Below are 16,125 nucleotides of genomic sequence, written 5' to 3'. Positions count from 1 at the left end.
GGGGGAGGGGCAGAGAGAGAGGGAGACACATAATCGGAAACAGGCTCCAGGCTCTGAGCCATCAGCCCAGAGCCTGACGCGGGGCTCGAACTCACGGACCGCGAGATCGTGACCTGGCTGAAGTCGGACGCTTAACCGACTGCGCCACCCAGGCGCCCCTACACATCATTTTAGAAAGTGTTCTATGGTGACTTGTCCAAGGTCTCATAGCTAGGCAGCTTTTTAGAAACCCAGTTGCCAGCATGGGAATGTCCCTGCTATCTCTGCAGGGTGTCATCACTGTTAACATTAGAGAATAGTAGAATTATATCGGTGCCTGTGATCCTGATAGCATTAAGGGGTGTGAGAATGGTGGCAGTACTCGAATCTGGTACTTAACTCCTGGACCAAACCTGAAGCCCAAAGAAAAAGGTCAGCTCCCTAAACAAAGGGCATTTGCCAGGAAGCAAAATGGCGAGGGAGGCCACAGATGAAGTGTCGCGATAGGATAATCACGTGACTGGGATACCGCCAGCAGGACCCCGGGTTGGGCAAGGAACGGTGGCGGCAACGGGAGCCTTGAGTGTTTCAGGTGGTGGGAATGTGGAACATATCACGGTGCCCAAGGTAAGGAGATTTAGGAGAGGTTGGGGGCCGCGAGCTCTGTTTAACTTTCCAGCCTAGAGCCTTCTCAAACCTTTTCTGGGTGTTCTTTGACGCCCTCTTCCCGCGCTGGGACCCGCGTTCTCCTACTCGGTTCACACCCCCCTTTCAACCAAATTGAACTCTTCTCAGGGCGGGCCTTTGGGCGGCGGCGCGGAGGAGAGGTGGTCTGCATCAACCGTCTCCTCACGCGACGCGGGGTGCGTGCCTGCCTGCCTCAGTTCCTCTCGGCACCCCAGCAGTCACTTCATACACCCCCTTATGCCCGCCTCTTAACACACTCGCCATGCTTGTAACTGCCTTTCTTAAATACCCCACATGCCATCGCCTCCCGGATAGTTACTTCCTTTATCTGGCGTTTTCCTACCTTCCTCTTGACTTCTGTCCCTGACCTGTCCCGACAGTTGCGTTGATCACCACCGCTGCCCCTGATCCAGTTCCCCGGTATGTGTTTGTGGGTTTTGGGAGATACAATATCTCTCCAGCCCAAGCTGGGCTATAGGTAAAGGAAGGAGGTTTAGCAGAGTAGACCTGGCCCTGCTCAACCAGGAGGAAGAACCCAAGAGGTGGCATCACCAGACCTGTTGGCACCTGCTTGGCCTACAGCCAATCTCCAGTTAGAGCCGCTTCTACTTTTTTTCTAGATCCTACTTCTTCCCTCCACAATGCTATCCTCTTTCTATTCCAACTCCATCTCCTTTTCTTTTCTGCTATTTGAGACTGAGGGTCAGGGAAGAGTTCACAATTATTCTCTGTTTATTTTTTTCTATCAATCATAACAGACTTGGTCCAGGCTAACTGAAGTTCACATAAAAGTCTACTATGTTCGGGCTTTGTGCTGACAGCTCAGAGCCTGGAGCCTGCTTCAGATTCTGTGTCTCCCTCTCTCTCTGACCCTCCCCTGTTCATGCTCTGTCTCTCTCTGTTTCAAAAATAAATAAAAGTTTAAAAAAATTAAAAAGTCCCCTATGTTTTAATTTTATTTATTTATTTTTGAACCCAGAGCACTTGAATTAGAATGCTCGTCCCCCCAGCTACCAGCTGATGACTTTGGGCAAATCATTTAAGTTCTCTGAGCCTTTCTTTCCTCTTGTACCCATGGGGATAATGAAATTTTTCTCTGCACACTTCACAGGGTGGTTGTGAGGGTTAAATAAAAAGATGTGTGTGAAAGCTTTTTGTAACTAGAAAAGTGTTAATTTAAGATTATGATGTTGTCTGATGGGCAAAATGGGAAATATAACTTTCAAACCTCTCCTTTCCTTCTTTAGGTCCTTTCTCTGTTGAACATAATCACATCCCTTATAGTATCCAGCCCTACCTTTTTCTGGGTTCCTTATTCTACAGGTCATGTCATCTGCACCAGATTCTCTGGCATGATATAGGAAGGTAGCATCATCAAAGCAAAGGGGCTTCTGCTATCCAAACTCCCTCTTTTCCCAACCCACTTAACCCTCGGCCACCCTACTTGCCTAGTTGAAAATTATTCCCTTTTTCTGATTCGACCTGAGAGAGAGCAGGGAGGCAGAATTCCTTTGTGCTTGAGGGTTAAAATATTAAAATATTAAATGAACTGCCCTTGTGCTTGAGTGTTAAAATATTAAAATCTTCATGTTGGGAGATTAAAAGTATATACTGGGCTAGCTGTATGGTAAGGGAGAAGATGCCATTATCCCACCTGTATCAAAATAATAATAGCAGATAATACATTGAATATTTAACTATGTAGCAGGTACTTTGTTAAATGCTTTACATGAAATAGGTCTTCAGTCCTTACATCAACCTATATGGGAGGTACTATTATTATTCCTGTGTTACAGATGAGGAAACTGAGACCCATAGAGGTGAAGTGAGTTGCCTGGTAAAGATAGGTGTGCTCAGTTTCAGACTGTTGTGGAGATTGGGTTAATGCTCAAGAAAACTTTAGTTGGCATCATTGCCAGACTCCATTTGTCCTGCAGATGGTATTGTGACTCTTGGAATACAAATAAAAACTCCAAATGAAGACTTAGTTCTTTAAATAAAACTGACATTCCATTTGGTATCCAGCAGAGCTGAATTCCCACAAGTGGTATGCTGCCACAAATCTGTGTTTTTTTTTTTTTATTATTATGAGTCTGGGAAAGATTAGGGTTGCACTAATGGCTAGGGATTAAGAAGGCCTCTCTAGTTATTAACATCCTGTGGACTAGAGTTTATAGAGCATACTTTGAGAAGTGCTGGTGTCAATCTGAAAGGTTCATTCTAACTCTTAAGTGCTTCCAGCACTTAATAATGATAGATATGTAGACTGTGAAATGCAGCATTCCTTTCTGAGTCTCAAATTTGCTTTAATTGGAGAGGTGCTGAAAAATAGGGTGTGAGGAGGTGTAATTCAAGGCTAGTCTGGGTTGCAATTTATTTTATTATTTTTTAATGTTTATCTTTGAGAGAGAGAGACAGTGTGAGTGGGGAGTGGGGCAGAGAGAGAGGGAGACATACAGAATTTGAAGCAAGCTCCAGGCTCCAAGCTGTTAGCACAGAGCCTGAGGCGGGGCTCAAATTCACAAACCATGAGATTATGACCTGAGCTAAAGTCAGACACTTGATTGACTGAGCCACCCAGGTGCCCCCTACGTTGCATTTTAAACATTTGCTTCAAAGACCTTGTGAGTGTTGACACAAAAGACGTAATTTACCCTTCGCTTTTTCCTTTTCTCCCTCTTGACCCGTTATATATTTTCTCACTTATTTAAAGAAGAGATTTAAATCAGAGATGCTTGTTACGAAAGTAGGAGAAAGCTTTTTTAATATATGCAGGGCGCAACAGTTGTTTCAATGATGAATGCTGTCTGCTGTCAGAGGTGATGCCACATAGGGCAGAGCTTATGTGGGACATGTGTAAAACTGATGCATATCATCACATTGTTGGTCCTCCTGGAACCAGATGTCTCATCTTTTATTTATTTATTTTTGCAGCATATCCAATTATTATCAATAGTTGTGGAAACTAAGAAAGTAAATGGATTCAGAGACCTCTGAAGTGTACCTGATCTCCTCCCTTCCTAGAAGAGAAGTGAAACAACAACAACAACAACAACAACAACAACAACAACAACAAAACAATATGGTTTATGGTCCACAGCTTCTCCAACAGCAAAGATCTTATAAATGTCAGGGTGCTCTGTCTATAGCCCAGGAGTACAAAACCAACAAAACAATTGGGTGACCTGCCTGGGAAATAGAGTCTATTTAGTACCTAGTGATGGTTACTGTCTTTTCTAACCCTTTCTCTCTGTATCTCCTCCTCATCTCTCACCTTTGCTCTCCCTCTCCCCTTTTCCTTTTTTCTTTCTCTCTCTCCTTCTTCCTTTTTCTCCCCTTTCTCTTTTTTCCTCTCCCTTTCCCCATTTTTTTCTCTTTCTCCCAACTCTCTTCTACCCTCATTCCCCCACTCTACACATGCACATGCATGCACACACACATACACATGCTATGGGACCTAGGTTTCTGTGGTATAAAACCATGTTAGGCAGAGGAGCCATCTTACCATGCTGTCTCAGAACCAGAGGGGGCACTGGTACCCATGAGTAGAGAAAGGGGGAAGGTCTGAATAATTGCAGGTCTTCTAGAAGTTTCTACATGCTAATAGACACAGATTCCCTGCAGCATGGAGCCATATAGGAAGTCCATAAAATGGTTTCCATATCAACAGTTTCCCTCTCCTCCAAGGATTCCTCAGGAACTATCCTCTAAGAGGCATATAGTACCCTTCATACATGGCATTGTAACCTTCTGTTAAGTAGTGACTTGGGCCTTAGCAGGAACTTCTTGAGTGGCTAACTTTTTCTCTTGATGAGATCTTCTGCCATTTAAGCTAAAGATGCTTTATAGTTTCAATTTCTACTCCTCACCTCTTGACCACTCAGTGTGAAAGAATGAACTCCTATTATAATTGGCACTGATTTCTTCCATTAACCTAATCATAAGTATGTTCCTCTGGCAATAGAAAGCCTACTTTGCATTTAACAAGTTCAATTGGCTAAAGTCATCACATGCTTTTAACAAACTATTATCATCAAGTTTACATAGCCTCCTGTATACAGATTACCAAGTACCTACCTCAGACTTCCCCTCAGGAAAGGAAATAGTATGCATTCATGTTTCTCTTACACCATTACTTTGCAGTTTTTTCCATAAACATTTTCTACCCCTCTGTTCTACCCTTCTTGTTCTGTGTCTGAATATTACTGTGGATTCTTTGTTTTTCTTCTTAGTCCTTTTGGACTGCTATAATATAGTACCAGAGACTGGGTGGCTTATAAATATGAGTTTATTTCTTTTAGTGTTAGAGGCTGGAAGTCTAAGATTAGGTTGCTAGTATAGCTGGGTTCTGGTAAAGTTCCTCTTCTGGGTTGCAGACTGCCTACTTCCCCCTTCACACGGGAGAAGAGGGCAAGGAATCTCTCTGGAGCCTCTCTTACAAAGGCACTAATTCCACTAACCCTATTTATGAGGACTCTGCTCTCATGACCTAAATTACCTCCCAAAGGTCTCACCTGCAAATACCATCACATTGGGCATTATAATTTCAATGTATGAATTTTGAGGGAGGACACAAACATTCAGACCATAGCAGCTTCTCCACTTGGGTTTTTGGCCTTAAAATGTGTTCTGGGTTTTAATAATTCTTTTTCTTTTTTTTTCTTTTTTTTTTTAAATTGTTTTTTTAAAAAATTTTTTTCAATGTTTATTTATTTTTGGGACAGAGACAGAGCATGAACGGGGGAGGGACAGAGAGATAGAGAGGAAGACACAGAATCAGAAGCAGGCTCCAGGTTCTGAGCCATCAGCCCAGAGCCTGATGCGGGGCTCGAACTCACGGACCACGAGATCGTGACCTGAGCTGAAGTCGGACGCTTAACCGGCTGAGCCACACAGGCGCCCTAATTCTTTTTCTTTTATATTACACTGGGCCTTCAGAGTCTGGCTTTTCAGTTATTCCTTCTCTAGCCTTGTCTTTCCTCCCTCTATCTCTTTTGTAGTTGGATATTTCTTGCTGTCTTTCCCTTCCTCCTTTTTCTCCAGCCACCCCTTAGCCAACTTCTATATCTGTACCTCTAGCAAGAGTGACTCTGTGCTGGAAATAAATGCCTTCCTAGCCTATACAGGAAAGTAATAAGACTAGATTTTCTTGGGATTGGAAAAGAGATTGTGTGTGTGTGTGTGTGTGTGTGTGTGTGTGTGTGTTAAAACATAACTTTAAAATTTATCATTTTAACTGTTTAAGTGTACAGTTTGGTAGTATTAAATATATTCACATTGTGCAACAGATCTCTAGAACTTTTTCATCTCGCAACACAAACTGTATATTTACTAAACACTAATTTCCTCTCCCAGCTCCTCCCAACTAATGTCATCAACTTTTCTACTTTCTGTTTCTTTAGAATTTGATTACTATAGGTCTTTCATGTGAGTAGAATGATAACAGTATTTGTCCTTTTATGACTGGCTTATTTCACTTAGCATAATGTCATCCATATTGTGGCATGTGGCAAGATGTCCTTTTTTAAGGCTACATAATACTGTGTGTAAATACCAGATTTTCTTTGTTCATCTATCTGTGAACATTGATCTTGTTTGTACATTTTGTCTATTGTGAATAATGCTGCAGTGAACATGGGTGTGCAATTATGTCTTCAAGATCCTGATTGAATTACTTTGGATATAAATCCAGAAGTGGGATTGCTAGATTAAGTGATAATTCTATTATTATTTTTTGAGAAACTTCTACACCATTTTTCATAATGGCTGCACTATTTTACATTTCCAATATTTTAGAAGGTTCCACCTTCTTTGTATTCTTATCAGCACTTGTTATTTTATGTTCTCTTTATAGTGCCCATCCTAATGGGTGTGAGGTGCTATCTCATGGTTTTGATTTGAACTTCTCTTATGGTTAGTGATGTTGAGCATATTTTATATGCTTTGTGGTCACTTGTGTATCTTCTATGGAGAATTGTCTATTCAGGTCCTTTGTTGATTTTTAAAATCAAGTTATTTTTTGTGGTTGAGTTCTTTAATATGTTCTGCATAGTAACCATTTTTCAGATATATGATTTGCAAATATTTTCTATTCTGTAGGTTACTTTTTCACCCTGTTTGGTGTTTCTTTTGATGCACAGAAGTTTTTAAGTTTGATGTAGTCGTATTTTTCTGTTTTTACTTTCATTGCCTGTGCTTTTGGATTCATATCTAAGAAATAATTGCCAAATCCAGTGTCTTAAAGCTATTTCCTTATATTTTATTCTGGGAGTTTTATACTTTTTGGTCTTACATTTAAGTTTGTAATCCATTTTGAATTAATTTTTGTGTATGTATAGGCCCACCATTTTTCCTTTGCATGTGAATATCCAGTTTCCCCCCCACCATTTTTTTTCATGTGTTTATTTAAATTTGTTAGTTAACATACAGGGTATTATCAGTTTGAAGTGTAGAATTCAGTGATTCATCAGCTATATACAACAGCCAGTGCTCATCACAACAGGTGCCCTACTTAATACCCATCATCTATTTAACTTATTCTCATGCCCACCTCCCCTCCAGTAACCCTAATTTTGTTCTCTATAGTTAAGAGTCTGTTTCCTACTTTGCCTCTCTTTTTCCCCCCATGTTCATCTGTTTTTTTTTAATTCCACATATGAGTGAAATCATATGGTATTTGTCTTTCTCTGACTTACCTCTCTTAGAATAATATTCTCTAGCTCCATACACATCTTTGCAAATGGCAAGATTTCATTCTTTTATATTAGCTGAGTAATACTCCGTTGTATACCACAACTTCTTATTTTTTTAAATTAATTGTTAACACACAGTGCAGTATTGATTTCAGGAGTAGAATTCAGTGATTCATTATTTACATACAACCAGTGCTTCTCACAAGTGCCCTCCTTAATACCCATCATCTGTCTAGCCCATCACTCACCCTCCTCCCACCGTCAACCCTCAGTTTGTTCTCTATCATTAAGAGTCTCTTATGGTTTATTACCCCCTCTTAATCTTCCTCCTCCCTTCCCATATGTTCATCTGTTTTGTTGCCTAAATTCCACATATGTGTGAAATCATATGGTATTTGTGTTTCTCTGATTGACTTATTTCGCTTAGCACAATACATTCTAGCTCCATCTACATCATTGCAAATGACAACTTTTTAGCAATGCTTTTGCAATGCCAGATCATTCTTTTTGATGGCTGAGTACACACACACACACACATATATATATACAATGAGTAATATTACATTGTATATCTAAACCACATCTTTATCCATTCATCATTTGGTAGACATTCTGTCTTTCTCCATAGTGTGGCTATTGTTGATAATGTTCTATAAACATTGGAGTGCATGTACCCCTTCAGATCTGTAGTTTTGTATCCTTTGGATAAATAACTGATAACGTAATTGCTAGATGATAGCATAGTTCTATTTTCAGTTTTTTGAGGAACCTCCATACTGTTCTTCAGAGTGGCTGCACTAGTTTGCATTTCCCACCAGCAGTGCAAAGGGGTTCCAGTTTCTCTGCATCCTCATCAACACCTGTTGTTTCTTTTGTTTTTAATTTTAGCCATTCTGACAGGTGTGAGGTGGTGTCTCATCCTGGTTTTGATTTGTATTTCCCTGATGATGAGTCGTGTTGAACATCTTTTCATGTGTCTGTTAGCCATCGGGATGTCTTCTTTGTAAAAATGTCTATTCATGTCTTTTGCCCATTTCTTAACTGGGTTATTTGTTTTTTGGATGTTGAGTTTGATAAGTTCTTTATAGATTCTGGATACTAACCCTTTATCATATATGTCATTTGCATATCTTGTTACCTTCTCCCATTCCATAGGTGGCCTTTTATTTTTGTTGATTGTTTCCTTTGCTGTGCAGAAGCTTCTTATCTTGATGAAATCCCAATAGTTCATTTTTGCTTTTGTCTCCCTTGTTTCTGGGGACATGTCCAGTAAGAATTTGCTGTGGCTGATGTCAAAGAGGTTGCTGCCTCGGGTCTCCTCTAGGATATTGGTGGATTTTCTGTCTCATATTTAGGTCTTTCATCCATTTTGAATTTATTTTTGTGTATGGTATAAAACAGTGATCCAGTTTCATTCTTTTGCATGTTGCTTTCCAGTTTTCCCAACACCACTTGTTCAAGAGACTTTTTTTCTCACTGGATATTCTCTCCTGCTTTGTCAAAAATACTTGACCATATAGTGATGGGTCAATTTCTGGGTTTTCTATTCTGTTTCATGGATATATTTGCCTGTTTTTGTGCCAGTACCTTACTGTCTTGATGACTATACCTTTGTAATATAGTATGAAGTTCAGAATTGTGATGCCTCCAGCTTTGTTTTTCTTTTTCAGAATTTCTTTGGCTGTTCAGGATCTTTTGTGTTTCCATACAAATTTTAGGATTGCTTGTTCTAGCTCTGTGAAAAGTTCTGGTGATATTTTGATACTGATTGCATTAAATGTGTAGATTGCTTTGTGTAATGTAGACATTTTAACAATATTCTCTCAGGCCATGAACATGGAATAATTTTCCATTTTTTTTGTGTCCGCTTCAATTTCTGTCATAAGTGTTGTGTAATTTTCAGAATACAGATCTTTTACCTTTTTCACTAGGTTTATTCCTGAGTATCTTGGTTTTTGGTGCAATTGTAAAAGGGATAGATTCCTTGGTTTCTCTTTCTGCTGCATCATTATTGGTGTATAGATATGCGACAGATTTCTGTATGTTGACTTTGTATCCTGCAACTTTACTAAATTCATGTATCAGTTCTAGCAACTTTTTTGGTGGAGTCTTTTCATTGTTCTACATAGAGTATCATGTTGTCTACAAATAGCAAAAATTTTACTTCTTGCCAGTTTGGTTGCTTTTACAGTAAAACCTTGGATTGCAAGTAACTTGTTTTGCAAGTATTCTGCAAGACCAGCAAACATTTCTAATAAATTTTAACTTGATAAATGAATGATGTCTTGCAATACGAGTGGTATGTGATGCCGAACATCACGTGATCACAACTGAGCCAATGGTTCTTCTCTTTCTCTCTCTTGCTACAGGATTGTGGGTGATTGTCTCCCATGCTTGGATGCTCAGTCTCAGGCCATGGTGTTTGGCAAAAATCAGTGATTTTTCAGAATATTGGAAGGTGCCCACAACTGGCACTAGTGTATTTTTTTGGTCACTTCAAAGCACCTGTGAACAGTCCTTTGCTTTTCCATATAAGAGTAAGCTTAGGAATGCATTGCTTCATTCTAGGTCAGGCTAAGTATAGTTATAGACCCTTTCTTCTGCTGCCTTATTGCCAGATGCACTAAATACAGTATATGACAAGTTTATTAATACTGTACTGTAGTCAACATCTGTGTGAGTGTATTCAGTGGGCCCCATGCAGAAAAAGATTCCGTTGAGCCAATAGATAGCAGTGGTTTTATTAGTGATAGTGAAAATAGTCCTACACAATAACCTGCCTCTCTCTTGTCTCTCCCACACCAGCCACAAAGATTTCCAAAGGTAAGTGCAGGTTAATTTGTTTATTTTTCTTTATATTTTGTATTTTCTTTATTATTTTGTATTTTTTTATTATTTTGTATTATATTACAGTATTGTAATAATTTTTAAATGTTTATTTTTTATTTTTGAGAGAGAGAGAATGAGCAGGGGAGGGGCAGAGGAGACAGACAGGATCCGAAGCAGCTCCACACTGTCAGTGCAGAGCCTGATGTGGGGCTCAAACCCACAAACTGCAAGATCATGACCTGAGCTGAAATCAAGAGTCGTCCGCTTAACCAACTGAGCCACCCAGGCACCCAGTATTGTAATCATTTTTATATGAATATTTTTGGATTGTGGAACAAATCGTTTGAGTTTCCATTATTTCTTAGGGAGAAATTCACTTTGATATACAAGTGCTTTGGATTACAAGCATGTTTCAGGAATTAATTAATTATGTTTGCAAACCAAGGTCTTACCATATTTCTTTTTGTTGTCTGATTGCTGATGCTATGAATCCAGTACTGTGTTCAATAGCAATGATGAGAGTCGACATGCTGTCTTGTTCCTGACTGTAAAGAAAAAGCTCTCAGTTTTTCCCCACTGAGGATGATAACTGTGGTCTTTTGTATATGGCCTTTATGATGTTGAGGTATGTTCCTTGTATCCCTACTTTGTTGAAGGTTTTTAACAAGAATGGATGCTGTATTTTGTCAAATGCTTTTTCTGCATCAATTAAGAGATCTTATGATGCTTTTCTTTTATTAATGTGGTGTATCCTGTTAATTGATTTGGAAATATTGAATCACCCCTGCAGTTCAGGAATAAATCCCACTTGATCTTGGTGAATGATTCTTTTAATGTACTGTTTGATTTGATTTGGTAGTATCTTGTTGAGAATTTTTGTATCCATGTTCATCAGGGATGAACTGTAATTTTCAGGATGGACTGTAATTTTCCTTTTCAGTGAGATCTTTGTCTGGTTTTACAATCAAGGCAATTCTGGCCTCATAAGATGAGCTTCTAAATTTTCCTTCCATTTCTATATTTTTTAAAGAGTTTGAGAAGAATAAGTATTAACTCTTCTTGACACGTCTGGTAGAAGTCCCTTCGGAAACCATCTAACCTTGCACTTTTGTTAGTTGGGAGATTTTGAATACCAATTCAATTCATGTTTGGTTATTTGTTCAACTTTTCTGTTTCTTCTTGTTTCAATTTTGGTAGTTTATATGTTTCTAGGATTTTATCCATTGTTTCCAGATTGCCCAATTTGTTGGCATATACTTTTTCATAATATTCTCTTATAATTGTTTCTGTTTCTGTGGTGTTGGTTGTGATCGCTCCTCTTTCATTTGTGATTATATTTATTTGGGTCCTTTCTCTTCATTTTGATAAGTCTAGTTAGGGGTTTATCAATTTTATTAACTCTTTCAAAGAACTATCTCTTAATTTCATTAACCTGTTCATTTGTTGTTGTTGTTGCTGCTTCTGTATCCTTTAATTCTGCTCTAATATTTATTATTTCCCTTCTTCTGCTGGCTTTACACTTTATTTACTATTTTTTTCTAGCTCCATTAAATGTAAGGTTAGGTTGTGTATTTAAGACTTTTTTTGCTTCTTGAGGTAGGTCTATATTGCTTCTTGTGACTGCCTTTGCTATATCCCAAAGGTTTGGACTGTCACATTTTCATTTTCATTTCCTTCCATGTATTTTAAAATTTTGTCTTTAAATTCCTGGTTAACCCATTAATTCTTTTTTTTTTATTTATATATGAAATTTATTGTCAAATTGGTTTCCATAAAACACCCAGTGCTCATCCCAAAAGGTGCCCTCCTCGATACCCATCACCCACCCTCTCCTCCCTCCCACCCCCTATCAACCCTCAGTTTGCTCTCAGTTCTCAACAGTCTCTTATGCTTTGGCTCTATCCCACTCTAACCTCTTTTTTTTTTTTCCTTCCCCTCCCCCATGGGTTCCTGTTAAGTTTCTCAGGATCCACATAAGAGTGAAACTATACGGTATCTGTCTTTCTCTGTATGGCTTATTTCACTTAGCATCACACTCTCCAGTTCCATCCACGTTGCTACAAAAGGCCATATTTCATTTTTTCTCATTGCCACGTAGTATTCCATTGTGTATATAAACCACAATTTCTTTATCCATTCATCAGTTGATGGACATTTAGGCTCTTTCCATAATTTGGCTATTGTTGAGAGTGCTGCTATGAACATTGGGGTACAAGTGCCCCTATGCATCAGTACTCCTGTGTCCCTTGGGTAAATTCCTAGCAGTGCTATTGCTGGGTCATAGGGTAGGTCTATTTTTAATTTTCTGAGGAACCTCCACACTGCTTTCCAGAGCGGCTGCACCAATTTGCGTTCCCACCAACAGTGCAAGAGGATTCCCGTTTCTCCACATCCTCTCCAGCATCTATAGTTTCCTGATTTGTTCATTTTGGCCACTCTGACTGGCGTGAGGTGATACCTGAGTGTGGTTTTGATTTGTATTTCCCTGAGAAGGAGCGACGCTGAACATCTTTTCATGTGCCTGTTGGCCATCCGGATGTCTTCTTTAGAGAAGTGTCTATTCATGTTTTCTGCCCATTTCTTCACTGGGTTATTTGCTTTTCGGGTGTGGAGTTTGGTGAGCTCTTTATAGATTTTGGATACTAGCCCTTTGTCCGATATGTCATTTGCAAAGATCTTTTCCCATTCCGTTGGTTGCTTTTTAGTTTTGTTGGTTGTTTCCTTTGCTGTGCAGAAGCTTTTTATCTTCATAAGGTCCCAGTAATTCACTTTTGCTTTTAATTCCCTTGCCTTTGGGGATGTGTCGAGTAAGAGATTGCTATGGCTGAGGTCAGAGAGGTCTTTTCCTTCTTTCTCCTCTAAGGTTTTGATGGTTTCCTGTCTCACATTCAGGTCCTTGATCCATTTTGAGTTTATTTTTGTGAATGGTGTGAGAAAGTGGTCTAGTTTCAACCTTCTGCATGTTGCTGTCCAGTTCTCCCAGCACCATTTGTTAAAGAGACTGTCTTTTTTCCATTGGATGTTCTTTCCTGCTTTGTCAAAGATGAGTTGGCCATACGTTTGTGGGTCTAGTTCTGGGGTTTCTATTCTATTCCATTGGTCTATGTGTCTGTTTTTGTGCCAATACCATGCTGTCTTGATGATGACAGCTTTGTAGTAGAGGCTAAAGTCCGGGATTGTGATGCCTCCTGCTTTGGTCTTCTTCTTCAAAATTCCTTTGGCTATTCGGGGCCTTTTGTGGTTCCATAGGAATTTTAGGATTGCTTGTTCTAGTTTTGAGAAGAATGCTGGTGCAATTTTGATTGGGATTGCATTGAATGTGTAGATAGCTTTGGGGAGTATTGACATTTTGACAATATTTATTCTTCCAATCCATGAGCAGGGAATGTCTTTCCATTTCTTTAAATCTTCTTCAATTACCTTCATAAGCTTTCTATAGTTTTCAGCATACAGATCCTTTACATCTTTGGTTAGATTTATTCCTAGGTATTTTATGCTTCTTGGCGCAATTGTGAATGGGATCAGTTTCTTTATTTGTCTTTCTGTTGCTTCATTGTTAGTGTATAAGAGTGCAACTGATTTCTGTACATTGATTTTGTATCCTGCAACTTTGCTGAATTCATGTATCAGTTCTAGCAGACTTTTGGTGGAGTCTATCGGATTTTCCATGTATAATATCATGTCATCTGCAAAAAGCGAAAGCTTGACTTCATCTTTGCCAATTTGGATGCCTTTGATTTCCTTTTGTTGTCTGATTGCTGATGCTAGAACTTCCAGCACTATGTTAAACAACAGTGGTGAGAGTGGGCATCCCTGTCGTGTTCCTGATCTCAGGGAAAAAGCTCTCAGTTTTTCCCCGTTGAGGATGATGTTAGCTGTGGGCTTTTCATAAATGGCTTTTATGATCTTTAAGTACGTTCCTTCTATCCCGACTTTCTCAAGGGTTTGTATTAAGAAAGGGTGCTGGATTTTGTCAAAGGCCTTTTCTGCATCGATTGACAGGATCATATGGTTTTTCTCTTTTTTTTTGTTAATGTGATGTATCACGTTGATTGATTTGCGAATGTTGAACCAGCCCTGCATCCCAGGAATGAATCCCACTTGATCATGGTGAATAATTCTTTTCATATGCCGTTGAATTCGATTTGCTAGTATCTTATTGAGAATTTTTGCATCCATATTCATCAGGGATATTGGCCTGTAGTTCTCTTTTTTTACTGGGTCTCTGTCTAGTTTAGGAATCAAAGTAATACTGGCTTCATAGAATGAGTCTGGAAGTTTTCCTTCCCTTTCTATTTCTTGGAATAGCTTGAGAAAGATAGGTATTATCTCTGCTTGAAACGTCTGGTAGAACTCCCCTGGGAAGCCATCTGGTCCTGGACTCTTTTTTGTTGGGAGATTTTTGATAACCGATTCAATTTCTTCGCTGGTTATGGGTCTGTTCAAGCTTTCTATTTCCTCCGGATTGAGTTTTGGAAGAGTGTGGGCGTTCAGGAATTTGTCCATTTCTTCCAGGTTGTCCAATTTGTTGGCATATAATTTTTCATAGTATTCCCTGACAATTGTTTGTATCTCTGAGGGATTGGTTGTAATAATTCCATTTTCATTCATGATTTTATCTATTTGGGTCATCTCCCTTTTCTTTTTGAGAAGCCTGGCTAGAGGTTTGTCAATTTTGTTTATTTTTTCAAAAAACCAACTCTTGGTTTCGTTGATCTGCTCTACAGTTTTTTTAGATTCTATATTGTTTATTTCTGCTCTGATCTTTATTATTTCTCTTCTTCTGCTGGGTTTAGGCTGCCTTTGCTGTTCTGCTTCTATTTCCTTTAGGTGTGCTGTTCGATTTTGTATTTGGGATTTTTCTTGTTTCTTGAGATAGGCCTGCATTGCAATGTATTTTTCTCTCAGGACTGCCTTCGCTGCGTCCCAAAGCGTTTGGATTGTTGTATTTTCATTTTTGTTTGTTTCCATATATTTTTTAATTTCTTCTCTAATTGCCTGGTTGACCCACTCATTCGTTAGTAGGGTGTTCTTTAACCTCCATGCTTTTGGAGGTTTTCCAGACTTTTTTCTGTGGTTGATTTCAAGCTTCATAGCATTGTGGTCTGAAAGGATGCATAGTATGATTTCAATTCTTGTAAACTTATGAAGGGCTGTTTTGTGACCCAGTATGTGATCTATGTTGGAGAATGTTCCATGTGCACTCGAGAAGAAAGTATATTCTGTTGCTTTGGGATGCAGAGTTCTAAATATATCTGTCAAGTCCATCTGATCCAATGTGTCATTCAGGGCACTTGTTTCTTTATTGACCATGTGTCTAGCTGATCTATCCATTTCTGTAAGTGGGGTGTTAAAGTCCCCTGCAATTACCACATTCTTCTCAATAAGGTTGCTTATGTTTATGAGTAATTGTTTTATATATTTGGGCGCTCCGGTATTGGGCGCATAGACATTTATAATTGTTAGCTCTTCCTGATGGATAGACCCTGTCACTATTATATAATGTCCTTCTTCATCTCTTGTTACAGCCTTTAATTTAAAGTCTAGTTTGTCTGATATAAGTATGGCTACTCCAGCTTTCTTTTGGCTTCCAGTAGCATGAGAAATAGTTCTCCATCCCCTCACTCTCAATCTAAAGGTGTCCTCAGGTCTAAAATGAGTCTCTTGTAGACAGCAAATAGATGGGTCTTGTTTTTTTATCCATTCTGATACCCTATGTCTTTTGGTTGGCGCATTTAATCCATTTACATTCAGTGTTATTATAGAAAGATATGGGTTTAGAGTCATTGTGATGTCTGTATGTTTTATGCTTGTAGTGATGTCTCTGGTACTTTGTCTCACAGGGTCCCCCTTAGGATCTCTTGTAGGGCTGGTTTAGTGGTGACAAATTCCTTCAGTTTTTGTTTGTTTGGGAAGACCTTTATCTCTCCTTCTATTC

At 39.1% G+C, this 16,125-nt stretch overlaps 1 protein-coding gene across 1 annotated transcript in view; it reads left to right on the top strand.

The window, feature by feature from the left end:
* MTMR8 (myotubularin related protein 8) overlaps nt 1–16,125 on the top strand; it is a 130,988-nt gene that overhangs the window by 2,068 nt on the left and 112,795 nt on the right. The window contains exon 2 of the mRNA XM_040467199.1: nt 487–606. Coding sequence (XP_040323133.1) covers nt 487–606 — 120 coding nt within the window. The remainder of the gene's footprint in view (nt 1–486; nt 607–16,125) is intronic.

This window comes from Herpailurus yagouaroundi, unplaced genomic scaffold (assembly GCF_014898765.1).
Source record: "Herpailurus yagouaroundi ecotype Mexico unplaced genomic scaffold, PumYag 67350, whole genome shotgun sequence".
Lineage (NCBI taxonomy): Eukaryota > Metazoa > Chordata > Mammalia > Carnivora > Felidae > Herpailurus > Herpailurus yagouaroundi.
This window is presented reverse-complemented; position numbering and strand designations above follow the sequence as displayed.